The sequence below is a fragment of the Strongylocentrotus purpuratus genome, unplaced genomic scaffold (assembly GCF_000002235.5).
Source record: "Strongylocentrotus purpuratus isolate Spur 01 unplaced genomic scaffold, Spur_5.0 spur5_scaffold_4, whole genome shotgun sequence".
Lineage (NCBI taxonomy): Eukaryota > Metazoa > Echinodermata > Echinoidea > Camarodonta > Strongylocentrotidae > Strongylocentrotus > Strongylocentrotus purpuratus.
The window spans coordinates 7323811-7336650 of NW_022145610.1; the positions used below are offsets into that span (position 1 = coordinate 7323811).

Here is a 12840-nt window from a genome sequence, read left to right on the forward strand (position 1 = left end):
TTTTCCTTTTCTAAACATTCAGTTTGAACTCTTAGGGATGTTTTTCTTACTTCCTCCCCCAAATTTATCCCCCCCCCCCCCCCACCAAAAAAAAACACACAAAAAACAAATTAAATTTCATACCAATTTTTAAATGTTGAACAAAAGTTACGTAGACTATAGTACAGTAAAAACAATTAAAAACTGTATTATAAATGCTAGTATCGGTAGCCTTCAATTGAATTTAATCAAATTTAGCCTCTTGTTATGAAGCCACTTAGAGTTTAAAATCTGAAGTAATGTCTTATTTTGTGTATAGTACGTTCTTTCTTTAACCCTTTGTATACTAAATCCTCTTTTTGCCATGGGGTTAAAACAGGGCAAGCCGGTTCCCATAGGCAATGAATTAACTTTAAATTGATTTCAATTTCTATTACTATGATCTCAAACCTGCACATTTCATCTTGTTGTCAATGACTCTACCCCAATGATTCATTTTGCCATGATCATATTTCACATATATTATGTAACAATTTACATGTATCTCACTACTAACTGAAAGCTTCATATATATATATATATACTCTGTATATTTGCTTATTACCATAACAGATTTGGAAGCCCCTTACCCTTGTATACAATATTGCTGGCGTAAGTACAGCTAATATGACATCATTCATTCTTTTTGTGGAACGTTGTTGGTTTTTGATATGGTATGCACATTAATTGTACTTAGTAAATAATATTGTTAAAATATGAAGCAGTGTTATTTTCGTCTAAAATATCCTTATAGTTGGGAGCCTCAAAAATTTGATGGCAACATTTCACTTAAATTGTATCGTGATGTGAACGAGGATATCATTTAAGACACATTTCTGCAAGGATTTTCATTTTCATTTTTTTTTTTTTTTTTTGGGGGGGGGGGAATCTTTGCAGGAGTGTGTCTTAGATAACATTCTCTTTCACATTATGATACAATTTAAGTAAAATTATGCCATCAAATTTGGGGCGAATCTGGAGCTCCCAAGACTTTATTAGAGGGGATTTAAGCTAATTTATCTAACATCAATTTGTTATTATCTAATATGGAGACAGTAATATTAGGAAGCAGAGCACTATAACACTGAGTTCCCATAGAACATATATTTATTCAGATGGTCATATCTCGGCCAATACATAACATATTTAATTGGTTTTCGACATTTGGACATTATTTTTGATGCTCTTTCGGAAAATGAAGAAAAAATTGAGAAATTCTAAAATTAGATTTTTATGATGTCACAGCTTCGGTACTCTATGCTCTTGCTTTAAAAGTTAAACATCAATCACCAATGTGCATGTACAACCTCTCATATATTTGAAAATTTGAGGATTATTCATAGACTCTGATCCTTAGATTTTATCTTGATATACAATTTTTTTGCCAAAATTTCATGATTTGTTTAGCATGGCATTTAAAGGTATTACAAAGTTTTGGTATGGGGTCATGAATTTGGTTCAACTTAACATATTGGAAGCATATGCGTTCGTACAATATTCATTGATCGTTGTCGCGGTTGAAATCGAGTCTAAAGTTATGAAATTATAAATAATAAACTCTTTATGTTGTATAGCTCCCTCTCAAGGTCAAGTTATTAATTTAGCTATGAAACAATGTTTCTTGACTAAAATCTACCGATTAGCTCTTCCCGTTTGGAAAAAATATATGACAACTATATATTCTGAGATTTTCATGGTCGCAGCTACCATTGTACAGCCATAGGCGCTATTTGAAATTTATCAAAATTTATCGGGAGCACCGGTAAATTTTTATATTCAATTTTTCTCGAAAACAGAAGTGTTTTAGGGGCTAAATTTTTTAGTGCTTATAATAAATCCACAGGGGCATCCAAATATATAAAAATTGTAAAGAATCACTATCCACCCAATTTTCAGAAATTCCCAAAACTTTGTATTACCTTTAATTGTATGAATGATAATCCTTTTTTTTTCTTTCCATGTTAGGTCTATATAACGAGAGATTTATTTTACAAATTCAGTGTTATCAAATTGTTACAATTTAATCGCTTTCAAAAATGTTCTCATTTGATTTTCAGCTTGCAATTGCACTCTAGAGGGAGCTGTTCCAAACAGTGTCTGCAATGAGACCAACGGTCAGTGTGCATGCAAGACCAACGTCCAGGGACGGGCTTGTGATGAATGCATTGATACGTTCTACAATCTGCAGGTCTCCAATGACCAGGGCTGCCAGGGTGAGTGACCATTAGCACAGATCAAACATACAGGAAGACTTGGTGTTCTGCAAGTTAGGAAGGGAATTCAATTCAATTCAAATTAGGCCTGAGTCATGTCGGGATTTTCATAAACCGGGTCCCGACGGCCTTGCACCGATCGGGACCCGGTGTCCCGAAATCAGCTCGCAGGATTTGTCACTTGCCTCTATATAAAGCGCATATCATCAGTATGTCCCTTAAAAGTGACCTTTTTTATCAGTCAAATAAATCAACACATGCATACCTCGGCACAGACTGGTATATTCTTCCATTTGACATTATTTTTCATCAATGATTGGCGATGTTTAGTGGCATTATCGTGCCTCTAAAAATAAAAAAAACTCGAGCAAAAATATAAAGACAACATTCGAGCCGCCATTTTGATTCATGCAGGTTGAATAAATCGGGTCAAAGAATATGAATGTTAGAATAATAAAACGGCTTTCTAAAAAATTCTTCTTTACAACATACCGATCAAATAATTTGTTAAAGACAAAGAAATATTTATCTTTTATTTTAAACATTGCATGCTTTTTTTTAAAAGCTGAAAATTACTTGGTAATCACAACAAGAAGTTTCGATACGGACAGCTGTTGCAAGGCAAGTTCAGACTAGTCACGGAAAAATGCGCAGTGCACCTCTTAGCTATAATGCGTGCCAGACCGAACCAAAACAAATATACTTGATCGTAACAAAAAATCATTAAAAACTACGAGAGCACAATTGGAAAGAGAACTACTGCTCAAAATTACCATAATCAGATACATTACTTGGACAAAGAATTCAATAATCGCCCAAGAAATGCCACAGAAAATGTGATAATCGAGGAGTAACTGGGTACATTTTTATCGCAAGGGGCCTTCTGCAAATACTCGAATACTTTGTTATACTGCTTTTACCGTAGAGGGCGGTATTTGTTTTCGATCTAGCCTCGTGTTCAATTTAAACACGTGTAATTCAGAGCAGAAGGCCCATTCCGATAATGATTGTACCTTTAGTAACTCCTTAAATATCACTGTTTCTGTGGCTTTTCTTGGACAACTATTGTATTCTTCCTCCAAGATATGTATCTGCTTACGATAATTTTGAGTAGTTGTCTTTCCAATTGTGCTCTCGTAGTTTTTAATGATTTTTTCTCGTTACGATCATGTCTTTTTTGGGGGTTCGTTCTGGCACGCATTACAGCTAACGACGAGGAACACTGCGCATTTTTCCGAGACTAGTCTGAACTTGCCTTGCAACAGCTATCCGTATCGAAACTTCTTGTGATTACTAAGTAATTTTCAGCTTTTAAAAGAAGCATGCGGTGTTCAAAATCAAAGAAAAAATATATATTTTGTCTTTTAAAAATTATTCGATCGGTATGTTGCAAAGAAATACTTTTTAGAAGGCTGTTTTATTATTCAAACATTAATGTTTCTTTCAACCTGATTTAATTATCCTGCCGAGAGATCCGGCCAGTACAGTAGCTAGCTAGCAGCTGGCAACAACCCCATGGGGCGAACTGCTTTGCAACCCATATCTATATCAGCAGTACGGATTGATTCAGGATGAGCTAGAATATGATTGGTAACAATTAAATACTTAAGTTTTAAGGTGGAATGATTTTAGTGGTGTGCAAAACCGCAATTTCTTACATGTTTCATTATTTTTTTCGGAGCGTCGGTTCTCAAAAACGAAACCGGGACCCGACGGCAACGGTCGGGTCCCGGTGTGATCGACCGTACCGACTCAAGCCTAATTCAAATGAACATTTATTTTCAGAGGGAGGGAGGAGAAAGGAAAGAAGGAAGGAAGGAAGGTGGGTAGAGAGAAAGGGAAAGAGGGAGAGAAAAGTGGTGCTATATACTTAGCTCCTCTCAATGAACTTTACTTTAAGAAACACTAAACAGCTACATGTATGTTATTGAGAGTTAGCTAACAGGAATTTTCATTTAAGTAACCCACCATAGATAGTGGAAAAGTCCTTACATGGTTAAACATGCAGTTCTTGCAGTTTATAAGTCTTGTTTCTTTTACCACAGAGTGCGACTGTGACTTTACCGGTACTGTTGGAAACATTAATCTCTGTAACAAGACGACAGGGGACTGCATCTGTAAAGACAATGCCATGGGAACACGCTGTGACCAGTGTAAGGTAAGCAGAGCCCCAAACATCAACAACAAGAGTAACAAAAACATTCAAACTTGGCGCCATTTTACTCACACTCACAATTGGGATTGCATTGATAAGAAAACTTCATTCATATGGTACATTAATATTTTTTTGCAATACATAGGCTTAATGATTATTAAAATTAGGAGAACAAATATATTCCAAAGATACATGGAAACAATATAATTCCGTAAGCATGTATTTATATATTGTTTCAAATGAGATTAAATGTTTAGAAAATGAAAAATGGTAATGCATATAACATCTTTTGTGTTGATAATTTACCTGCTTGAGTATTGTATTTATAATGGCAAATGATATATGACTAAATCTGATAGAAATGATTATAAACGGAAATTACAATGTAACTTTTTTTGGGATACAGTTTGAATGGTCAGAAACTCATTCTCTGATTGATGCTGTAATTTTGTTTATGTTTAGGAGAACTAGCCCGAAGAATAACTCTCGTTGTTCTGAGAGATTGATTGCGTTCTTGCCCATCAATCTACAAAATTCCCCACCAAAGTGTATTAGAAAGGCATAAAGCAAGAATAAAGTACAGTTTCTCAGCAAGACATGGGCATCGCCATTGCTTGATTGCATGACATACTCTGCGGAGTCGTTTATCAACTAAATGTATTCAAATTTTATGCATGCATCTTTCCCAGGTGTTTGTGGTGTTGAAGCATTTAACTCACCTGCTATTATTCTTTGTACCCTAATTGCCAGAACGCAAATTGCATTTAAGTTGGTGCTGTTCTGGGTGAAGGTTTTGCATAAATGAAATTGATTTTTCAACCGCTATATTTCAGTATTTTTTAATAAATGAGTTACAATTGTCACCCTCTTATTTTCCACCAAATTTAATTTTCACCTTCTCGGCTATGATTTTCCCTCATTGAAAAGTAAAGGTTCTGTTATTGAATTGAAAAGTATCACCAACTAAAGCTTAGTGCATGATACATACACAACTCCGTCTGGTAGATCACATTTTCAAGAAAATGGTTGCGCCCATGTCATGCTAAAAGGCATTACTTCATGCCAAGAAATCTTCATTTATATAAATCTCTTGTACACGTCTGTAAGATTAATGAACATTAAAAGGCAGGAATTCATCTTGTTTTTCAGAAGACCTACACATATTCTTTGGGGTTACATGTACTTCTGCTTTAATATCACAGGGTTGATTATGAAATTACTTCACATCTCCTTTCAACAGTTAAACCACTTGACTACAACCAATGCTTCTTTTTGAACTCTGCACCCTCAGTTGTGATGTTTTATGACAGTTTGCGATGCCACGGAAGTCTGGACGTACATACCAATTGTTCCTGTCCAGTACCAACCTTAGATGTACATGTAGATGTACACCTCTATACATTTACATTTAGATCAACTCTAAAATGTGGTTTACAACACATTTCTCAGGAACCACGATCAATACATCCACAGTGTACTCCACCACATACTCATTCATAAAATGAACAATAGGGGATCATGAATGTAATTGCTATATTATGGGGTGGTAGTCTTTTATTACCCTTTTCTAAAGGGGTATTGATCCTACAGGGTATGTGCAGTTTCAATGGAGAGCTATTCTTTGTATAGGCTGGGGTGTGAAACTTACAATCAAAAGAAAGTGTCCCTGGAGATATAGATGCCCTTTGGCATTGGAAAAGGGCGGGAGATTATAAGAAGAATATAGGGGTGTTAACCCTTTCGCGACTATCATACCACATTTTGTGGTTTTGCTCTATACCTTTTGATCCAGAGCCCTACAAGATATACCTGACACATACTGCATCTATTTTTGTTACATGACTATAAATATGCATTTGATGCTAGCTACATGTATTTTGAATGGAGAATAGTTTGAAAAATCCTTAAATTGGCAACAGGTTGAGAGATTTAAATCATTGTATTTCGTTCAAAACAGGCCATTGATTAAAACATTTTGACAACATTCCCGAATATGTATATTGTTTTCAGAGACATTGCATTTTATTCTTTAATTGTAGAGATAAAAGATAAATATTGTTAATTGAAGAACAATATGTCATCAATTTAGCCATAAAATAAATCCTGTCCTGAAGAGGTTAATAGCCATGTTCACACAATAGCAAATTATGTTTCTTTTGAATCTTGTAGGCTGGCACATTCAATCTCGACCCAGCCAATCCCGAGGGCTGCACATCATGTGACTGTGACCCAGGAGCCGCAATTAGTGGGTCATGTGACCCAGAAACGGGGGCGTGTACCTGCAGGACAAACATCATAGGTCGCGTGTGTAATGAGACTATGACAGGGTTCTATGTCCCTCGCTTGGACGGGATTAGTATAGAGGGTGAAACGGCCACTACTGATCAGGTAAAAAGGTTGTTTGTGTTGTTGTTTGCATTCTTATATTTGTTTTACCTTAGCACCCGTCCCAAGGATTCTCTGATCATTGGTCTTATATTCTTTCAAAATAATAATAATTATATAGAGTATTTGTAATGCGCCAACTCCACATGACTAATGTGTTTGAGGTGCATGGAGAAGAAAAACTATAAGTACACAAAAGAACACACCAAAATACACACAAAAATGAACAACGACAATGTGAAAGTGAATCTAAAACTACTGGAAAGCCGCTTTGAACAAATGAGTTTTTAGGGCATGTTTAAAGCAATCTACACTTGAAATATAACAAATATGTTGTGGCAATTGATTCCATATTAGGTGAGGTCCAGCGTGTGCAAATGACTGATCCCCCCATGACTTCTTAGTTTTCGGAAAAAAAGCCTGAATACCTTGCATGTATATCTGCTGTTAATACACTGTACATATAGATCTGCACCTAAGGTGCACAAGGAGTTATAGAAAAGATGCACTTCAATGGCTCTACTTGGTTTTAATATGTTGAAGTCCAGAACCTGATGTTGAAATGACATGATTTCCACAGAAAAGGTCTAAACCATACAAACAAAAATCCATCTTTTACAATGTACCAAATATTTAAAAATACACAGATAACGGTATTCAAGACTTTTTCAGTGTTTTTTTCATTTTGATATCCTGGTGGTTTTGTTTCATCATGTATTCTTTCTTCCTCCAGCCTTCCAGAATCGAGGAGCGATCTCTTGGCGAGGACGCCCGTCACACTGGGCCAGGATATTTGGTGGTGCCTGCATCGACAGTGATCACACTGAGTGGCCTGACTGTCCCTCGAACAGAGTATTATTTCCTTGCTGTGAGATACGAGGTAAAGGGGGATCTAACATTTGCTCTGGCAACGATTGCTCCAGGCCTTATTTCATTAAAAGTACATTTATAGAGTTAGTCTTGCACTGTTAATTCTTTTGATTGTTTTTCTTCTCTTTTATTCAATTATTTCAAAATCCAATTTTAAACTTCTTGAAACATTCCCTTAATCACATGGAAATGTGCCCAACATCAAGATGTGTGTTAGGTAGCTGCATGATGCATATTTCTTGATAGGCCAGACATGGCGCAATGTGCCACAAGTTTGCTGAGCCACGCAAAATAATAGGAATTTTGAAATTCATATGTTGGGAGGTCTAATTTAGTAATGCATTAATCCTCATTACCAAGTCCATATGGTAATGGTGGTGAAGATGATGATGAAGATGATGATGATGATGAAGATGACGATGATGAAGATGATGATGATGATGATGATGACGATGATGAAGATGATGATGATGATGATGATGATGATGACGATGATGTTGATGATAAAGTGCAGTGACTTCTACCATGTCTTTATTACGAGCATTGTTGCTTTAGGCAGTGAAATAACAGTTTTAAAATTTCCAATAAGTTGACTTTTGAGTGTGTTTGTGAATGTATTCATGTGCCATGTGATCGAGTATAGAGGTGTTGTGGTCGAGTGGCTCCGTTGCCGGACTGTCAATCCGCAGTTTGAGTCCCGTCGCGGCACTAATGTCCTTTGGCAAAACAATGATCTGCACTTGCCACACTCCACCCAGGTGAAGTAAATGGGGACCTGGTAGGAATTTATTCCTTGAAACGCAGCCCGCGTGACAGCTGCACTGCTAAAGCCAGGGTAGTTATGCTGCATTATTGTAGAACGCTTAGAGACTTATGATAAAGTAAGTGTTAGGCGCTTAATAAGCAATTATATTTATTATTGTATGTGTTTATTTAATCCTAGACCACAGCTAACTGGAGTGATGTCACAATAGAAGTCAACCAGCAGAACCTGAACCCAGCTACATTTGTATGTCAAGGGTCATCCAACCCTATTTCTGGGACCTCGTCTTACTCGGGCAGCCTTCCTGCAGCAGATAATGAAGGTAATGTACCTATTTTTAAGACAAGGGTCAGTATTCAATTTACTTCTTATGTTAGAAATTTGAGTATTTTACTTAGTTTTGGGCTTAGATAAAATACTTAGCCAACTTTGGTATTCATGCAATTCAAGCTTTTGGCTTAGTATCTGACAAGATGTTTTTTTTTTTAAAGATCAGAAATTTCAAGAACTTTGCAAGAGGTAAGAGAATCGTGAATTTGAACACCACAGAAGAATTGAATCAATCACAGCATGGAATTTATGCAATTTGCAAGGGCTGCTCACTGATAAATGGTCTTCATTAATACTTCATGAAAGATTCATTTTGCAAATTCTTTAGAAAAACTATTTACAATGTTTTCTTTTCTTTGCATTGTTATGAGCAGGCGTTTATAACATCTCTGGGCTGTGCCTAGCTGGCAGCGTTCCCTATGATATCATCATCACCCTAGGGGCACCTGACATTGACCCCCAGGCAGAGTTTCTCCTAGACTTGGTAAGATATGAAAATACACATAGTGATTATTGTATTTATATACCTCTTTACCTTGTACAATCAAATGACCAAAGGGCTCACAATGTATTATTATACCAGGTAATATCGTCAGAGATAATATGTATGAGAGAGCCTGTTACGTTAAAACATGCAAATGGGGCTTCACTGAGTTCTGTTTCGGAACATAATTTTCCGCAAACGTCTTGGGAATCCTCTTGTAAGTATAGATTAATTTTCGACTCTTTTGAAACCAAATAATGATTATTGTATTTAGTTACAATTTTTGCCCTGTTTAATGAAATATACAGTGCATATTACAGTGCACATTCTCCACTATTTTGGGCGAAATCCTTCTAGTTCCTATTTAATACATTCACACATGCTAATCCAAGCACAGGTATTCTAAACACAATCTTTTATGGTGAGGAGTCTTTTCCGCAAGCAGGAAGGCCCCCAAATATTATGTTTTCTTCCTTAGATTCAAGTTCAAGTTTAAGTTATTTTATTTTCCACAACAATGAAAACATATAGATTTACAGTCATTTAAATAAATGCCTATCAGCTAGGTGAACAACTGCAGGAATACATATAAAAAGAAGAAAAATGAAATAGGAAACCTCCATGTACAAGAATGATCATTACACTATCAACATGACGGACAAAGAAAGAGGACAAAACATACAGTTCCTCATTCTACCCTCAACAATTTGCTGTGGTAGACAAAGGAACATCCCTTCACTGCTATTATGTGAAAATGTGTAGAACAGGTGAATATGCATGTGACACCTGTTCTACACATTTTTACATAATAGCAGTGAAGGGATGTTCCTTTGTCTACCACAGCAATTGTTGAGGGTAGAATGAGGAACTGTGTATTTTGTCCTCTTTCTTTGTCCGTCATGTTCATAGTGTTATCACCTATCGCAGTATATATTGACCACCCTTTCATAATTTCACTTTAGGTTGCTCTCCTGCCTGAGTTAACTGGCTTGGAGGTCTACGTGTCCAACCTAACCAGCAGAACTCTTCAAGAAAGCATGGATGCCTGCTTGGAAGCATCTCTATTGGCCCAGGACCCAGCCAGAATGAACTGCTCGGAGATCGAATTCGGCATCATGGCGGAGGTGTTTGATGGAGCAATAGGTAAGGGAGTCTGTTATCAGTAAGACTAGGACTGGGGTAGAGGTGTTCTTGGTCTAGTGGATAAGTTACTGGACTGTAGACCAGAAGACAGGTGTTCAAATCCCAGCCCGGCACCAACGTCCCTTGGCGAGACGTTGATCTACATTTACCACACTACAACCAGGTGTTAGATGGGTACCCGGTAGGATGCAAACATTAATGAAGTTTGCTCAGCATTGTGAGATATGAGCATCTGGAAAAATGATACCTGGCTGGAATGCTCCCCAGGGAGTGGAGAGTGTGCTTACATTGTGTACAGGCAAACCTGAATCAGATGACTGGGTGAAAAATATCTGTAATAGAGGCATGGTCAATGTATTGGGTGTTATATTAACACGGAATATAATAATTATTATGTTACTTTGCATTAGGTGAGGGCTAAACTTGTTAGCCCTTCTTACGGTTTAGGGTTAGTAATGCTCTAGAATTGAAGTTAAGAGTTCATCCAGTGTGGACAAATTTGACATCAGAGTAAATGCCGCCTGGGTTTGTGTTGTAGAACCTTGCATAATTGTGTAATTTCTCTTGTTGGCAAAGCCTGAAGTCATTCCTCAATCCCATTCTATTTTGTGGAAATCAACTCATTCGTGCTATGAATAATCAAGGTTGTTCATATATTTATCTCCATATTAACTCTGTAGTTTTTTTTCTATGCGAAAGAAATGAATTTCACTGACATGTTGACTTGTAGCAACATTCAGTTTTGTATTAGAATCTGTTTCCATATTCCTAAATGTTAAATCTCTTCTTTCATACACTTACCCGCTAATGTATATGTATGTCTGAAAATTCCTTTGTCATGAAAATAATGTTCAATTTGATATATTTTTATGCCTCAGCTACAAAGTAGCCGGAGACATTATGTTTTCTGGTTGTCCGTCCGTCCATCCGTCCGTTTGCCGTCCGTCCGTACGTCCCGTTCTTGTGATCGCGTTATCTCAAGAACCAATGGATGTATTCCCTCTAAACTTGGATCAAGTATGTATCTCACAGAGCCAATGAACTGAGTAGATTTTGGGGTCACAAGGTTGAAGGTCAAAGGTCACAGGGCTCATTATGTATGCAAAAATAGCTCGTGATCGCGTTGTCTCAAGTACCGGTCAATAGATTCCTGCCAAACTTCGGTCATGTATGTATCTAACAGAGCCGATGAGCTGATTGGATTTTGGGGTCACGAGGTTCAAGGTCAAAGGTCACAGGGCTCATTATGTTTTCAAAATAGCTTGAGATCGCGTTATCTCAAGAACAGATCGATAGATTCCTGCCAAACTTGGGTCATATATGCATCTTGCAGAGCCAATGAACTGATTAGATTTTAGGGTCATCAGGTCAAATGCCATGGGGCTCATTATGTATGCCTATAAATAGCTTGTGAGTGCATTATCATTAAAACCGACAGATGGATTACAATCAAACTTGAATTTTTTTAATTACTCTATGGCGGAGGCATCATTTTCGACTGCGCACAGTCTAAATTCCATCTAGTTATATACTGTTCCACCTGAATTACTAAATGTGACTGGAAATTGTTGATTTCTTTCAAACCATGTATTTGCTGGAAATTCACGACTCATAATAGTAATTATGGCATTGTTATTTTTTTGGTATATTTTTACAGCTTGTGATTGCAGCCCTCTGGGGTCAGACACTGATCCTATCTGTGAATCTTATGGAGGTCAATGCCCTTGCCTGTCTGGGGTCACGGCCAGGTCATGTGACACCTGCGCACCATTCTTCTATGGTATCGAATCAGGGACAGGATGCACAGGTAAAGAAACAGGGCCTATGATACATACACCCTCCATTTTGTTTCTTAGAAGATTCAACAAGAAATTGTCCTTAAATCTAAGATGCATGGCCCTACCTGTTATCAGTGTCTGTGATATGGTGTAATATTTATTTATTTATTTATTTTGTTTTATTTACCCAGGGTAACCCCATCAGTGAGTAAAACACTGTTGTACTCGGGGGCCCTGCAATAGTTCAACACAAATTACAAACATGTAAATGAATACATTGAAGCCTTTAAAAAGCCTTTAAAAAAAAAATCATGCTTCAAAAAGATCATGAAGTGCCTCAAAATAGTATAAATTTTGAGTGAAAGGTTTTACCATACTCATTTCCTGTATAGACTGTAGTGTTTTAAAAACGGTTAGGAAAAACGATTTTTGAAATTTCGATTTCCAATCATAAATATCTTGATAATCAGACAGGCAATCGGCTTGTAAGAGTCATGGGTTCCTATTATTCTCATTGCAGCATGAGCTAAATTTTGTTTCAGAATATACAGACAAGATACTCAACCCCTTTAAAGAAGGTAAAATTTGAGGATTATCTGGAAGCTTATTTTATTGCTAGTTGAGAGAGGGGGTTACCTTAATGAAAACTGTTTCTGATTGGGTAGTTATTTCTTGTAGCCTCAATTTTGAAATTGTACTGA

The 12840-nt window shown here is 36.8% G+C and overlaps 1 protein-coding gene across 2 annotated transcripts in view; it reads left to right on the plus strand.

Moving 5' to 3' along the window:
- LOC762398 (laminin subunit beta-1) overlaps positions 1–12840 on the plus strand; it is a 62997-nt gene that overhangs the window by 7058 nt on the left and 43099 nt on the right. Inside the window, exons 6-14 of one of the 2 annotated variants that reach the window (XM_030998051.1) lie at positions 592–630; positions 2076–2231; positions 4277–4389; positions 6556–6774; positions 7505–7651; positions 8585–8726; positions 9109–9218; positions 10181–10361; positions 12019–12168. In XM_030998051.1, the coding sequence (XP_030853911.1) occupies positions 592–630; positions 2076–2231; positions 4277–4389; positions 6556–6774; positions 7505–7651; positions 8585–8726; positions 9109–9218; positions 10181–10361; positions 12019–12168 (1257 nt within the window). The remainder of the gene's footprint in view (positions 1–591; positions 631–2075; positions 2232–4276; positions 4390–6555; positions 6775–7504; positions 7652–8584; positions 8727–9108; positions 9219–10180; positions 10362–12018; positions 12169–12840) is intronic. The other variant, XM_030998052.1, reaches the window with a different exon arrangement.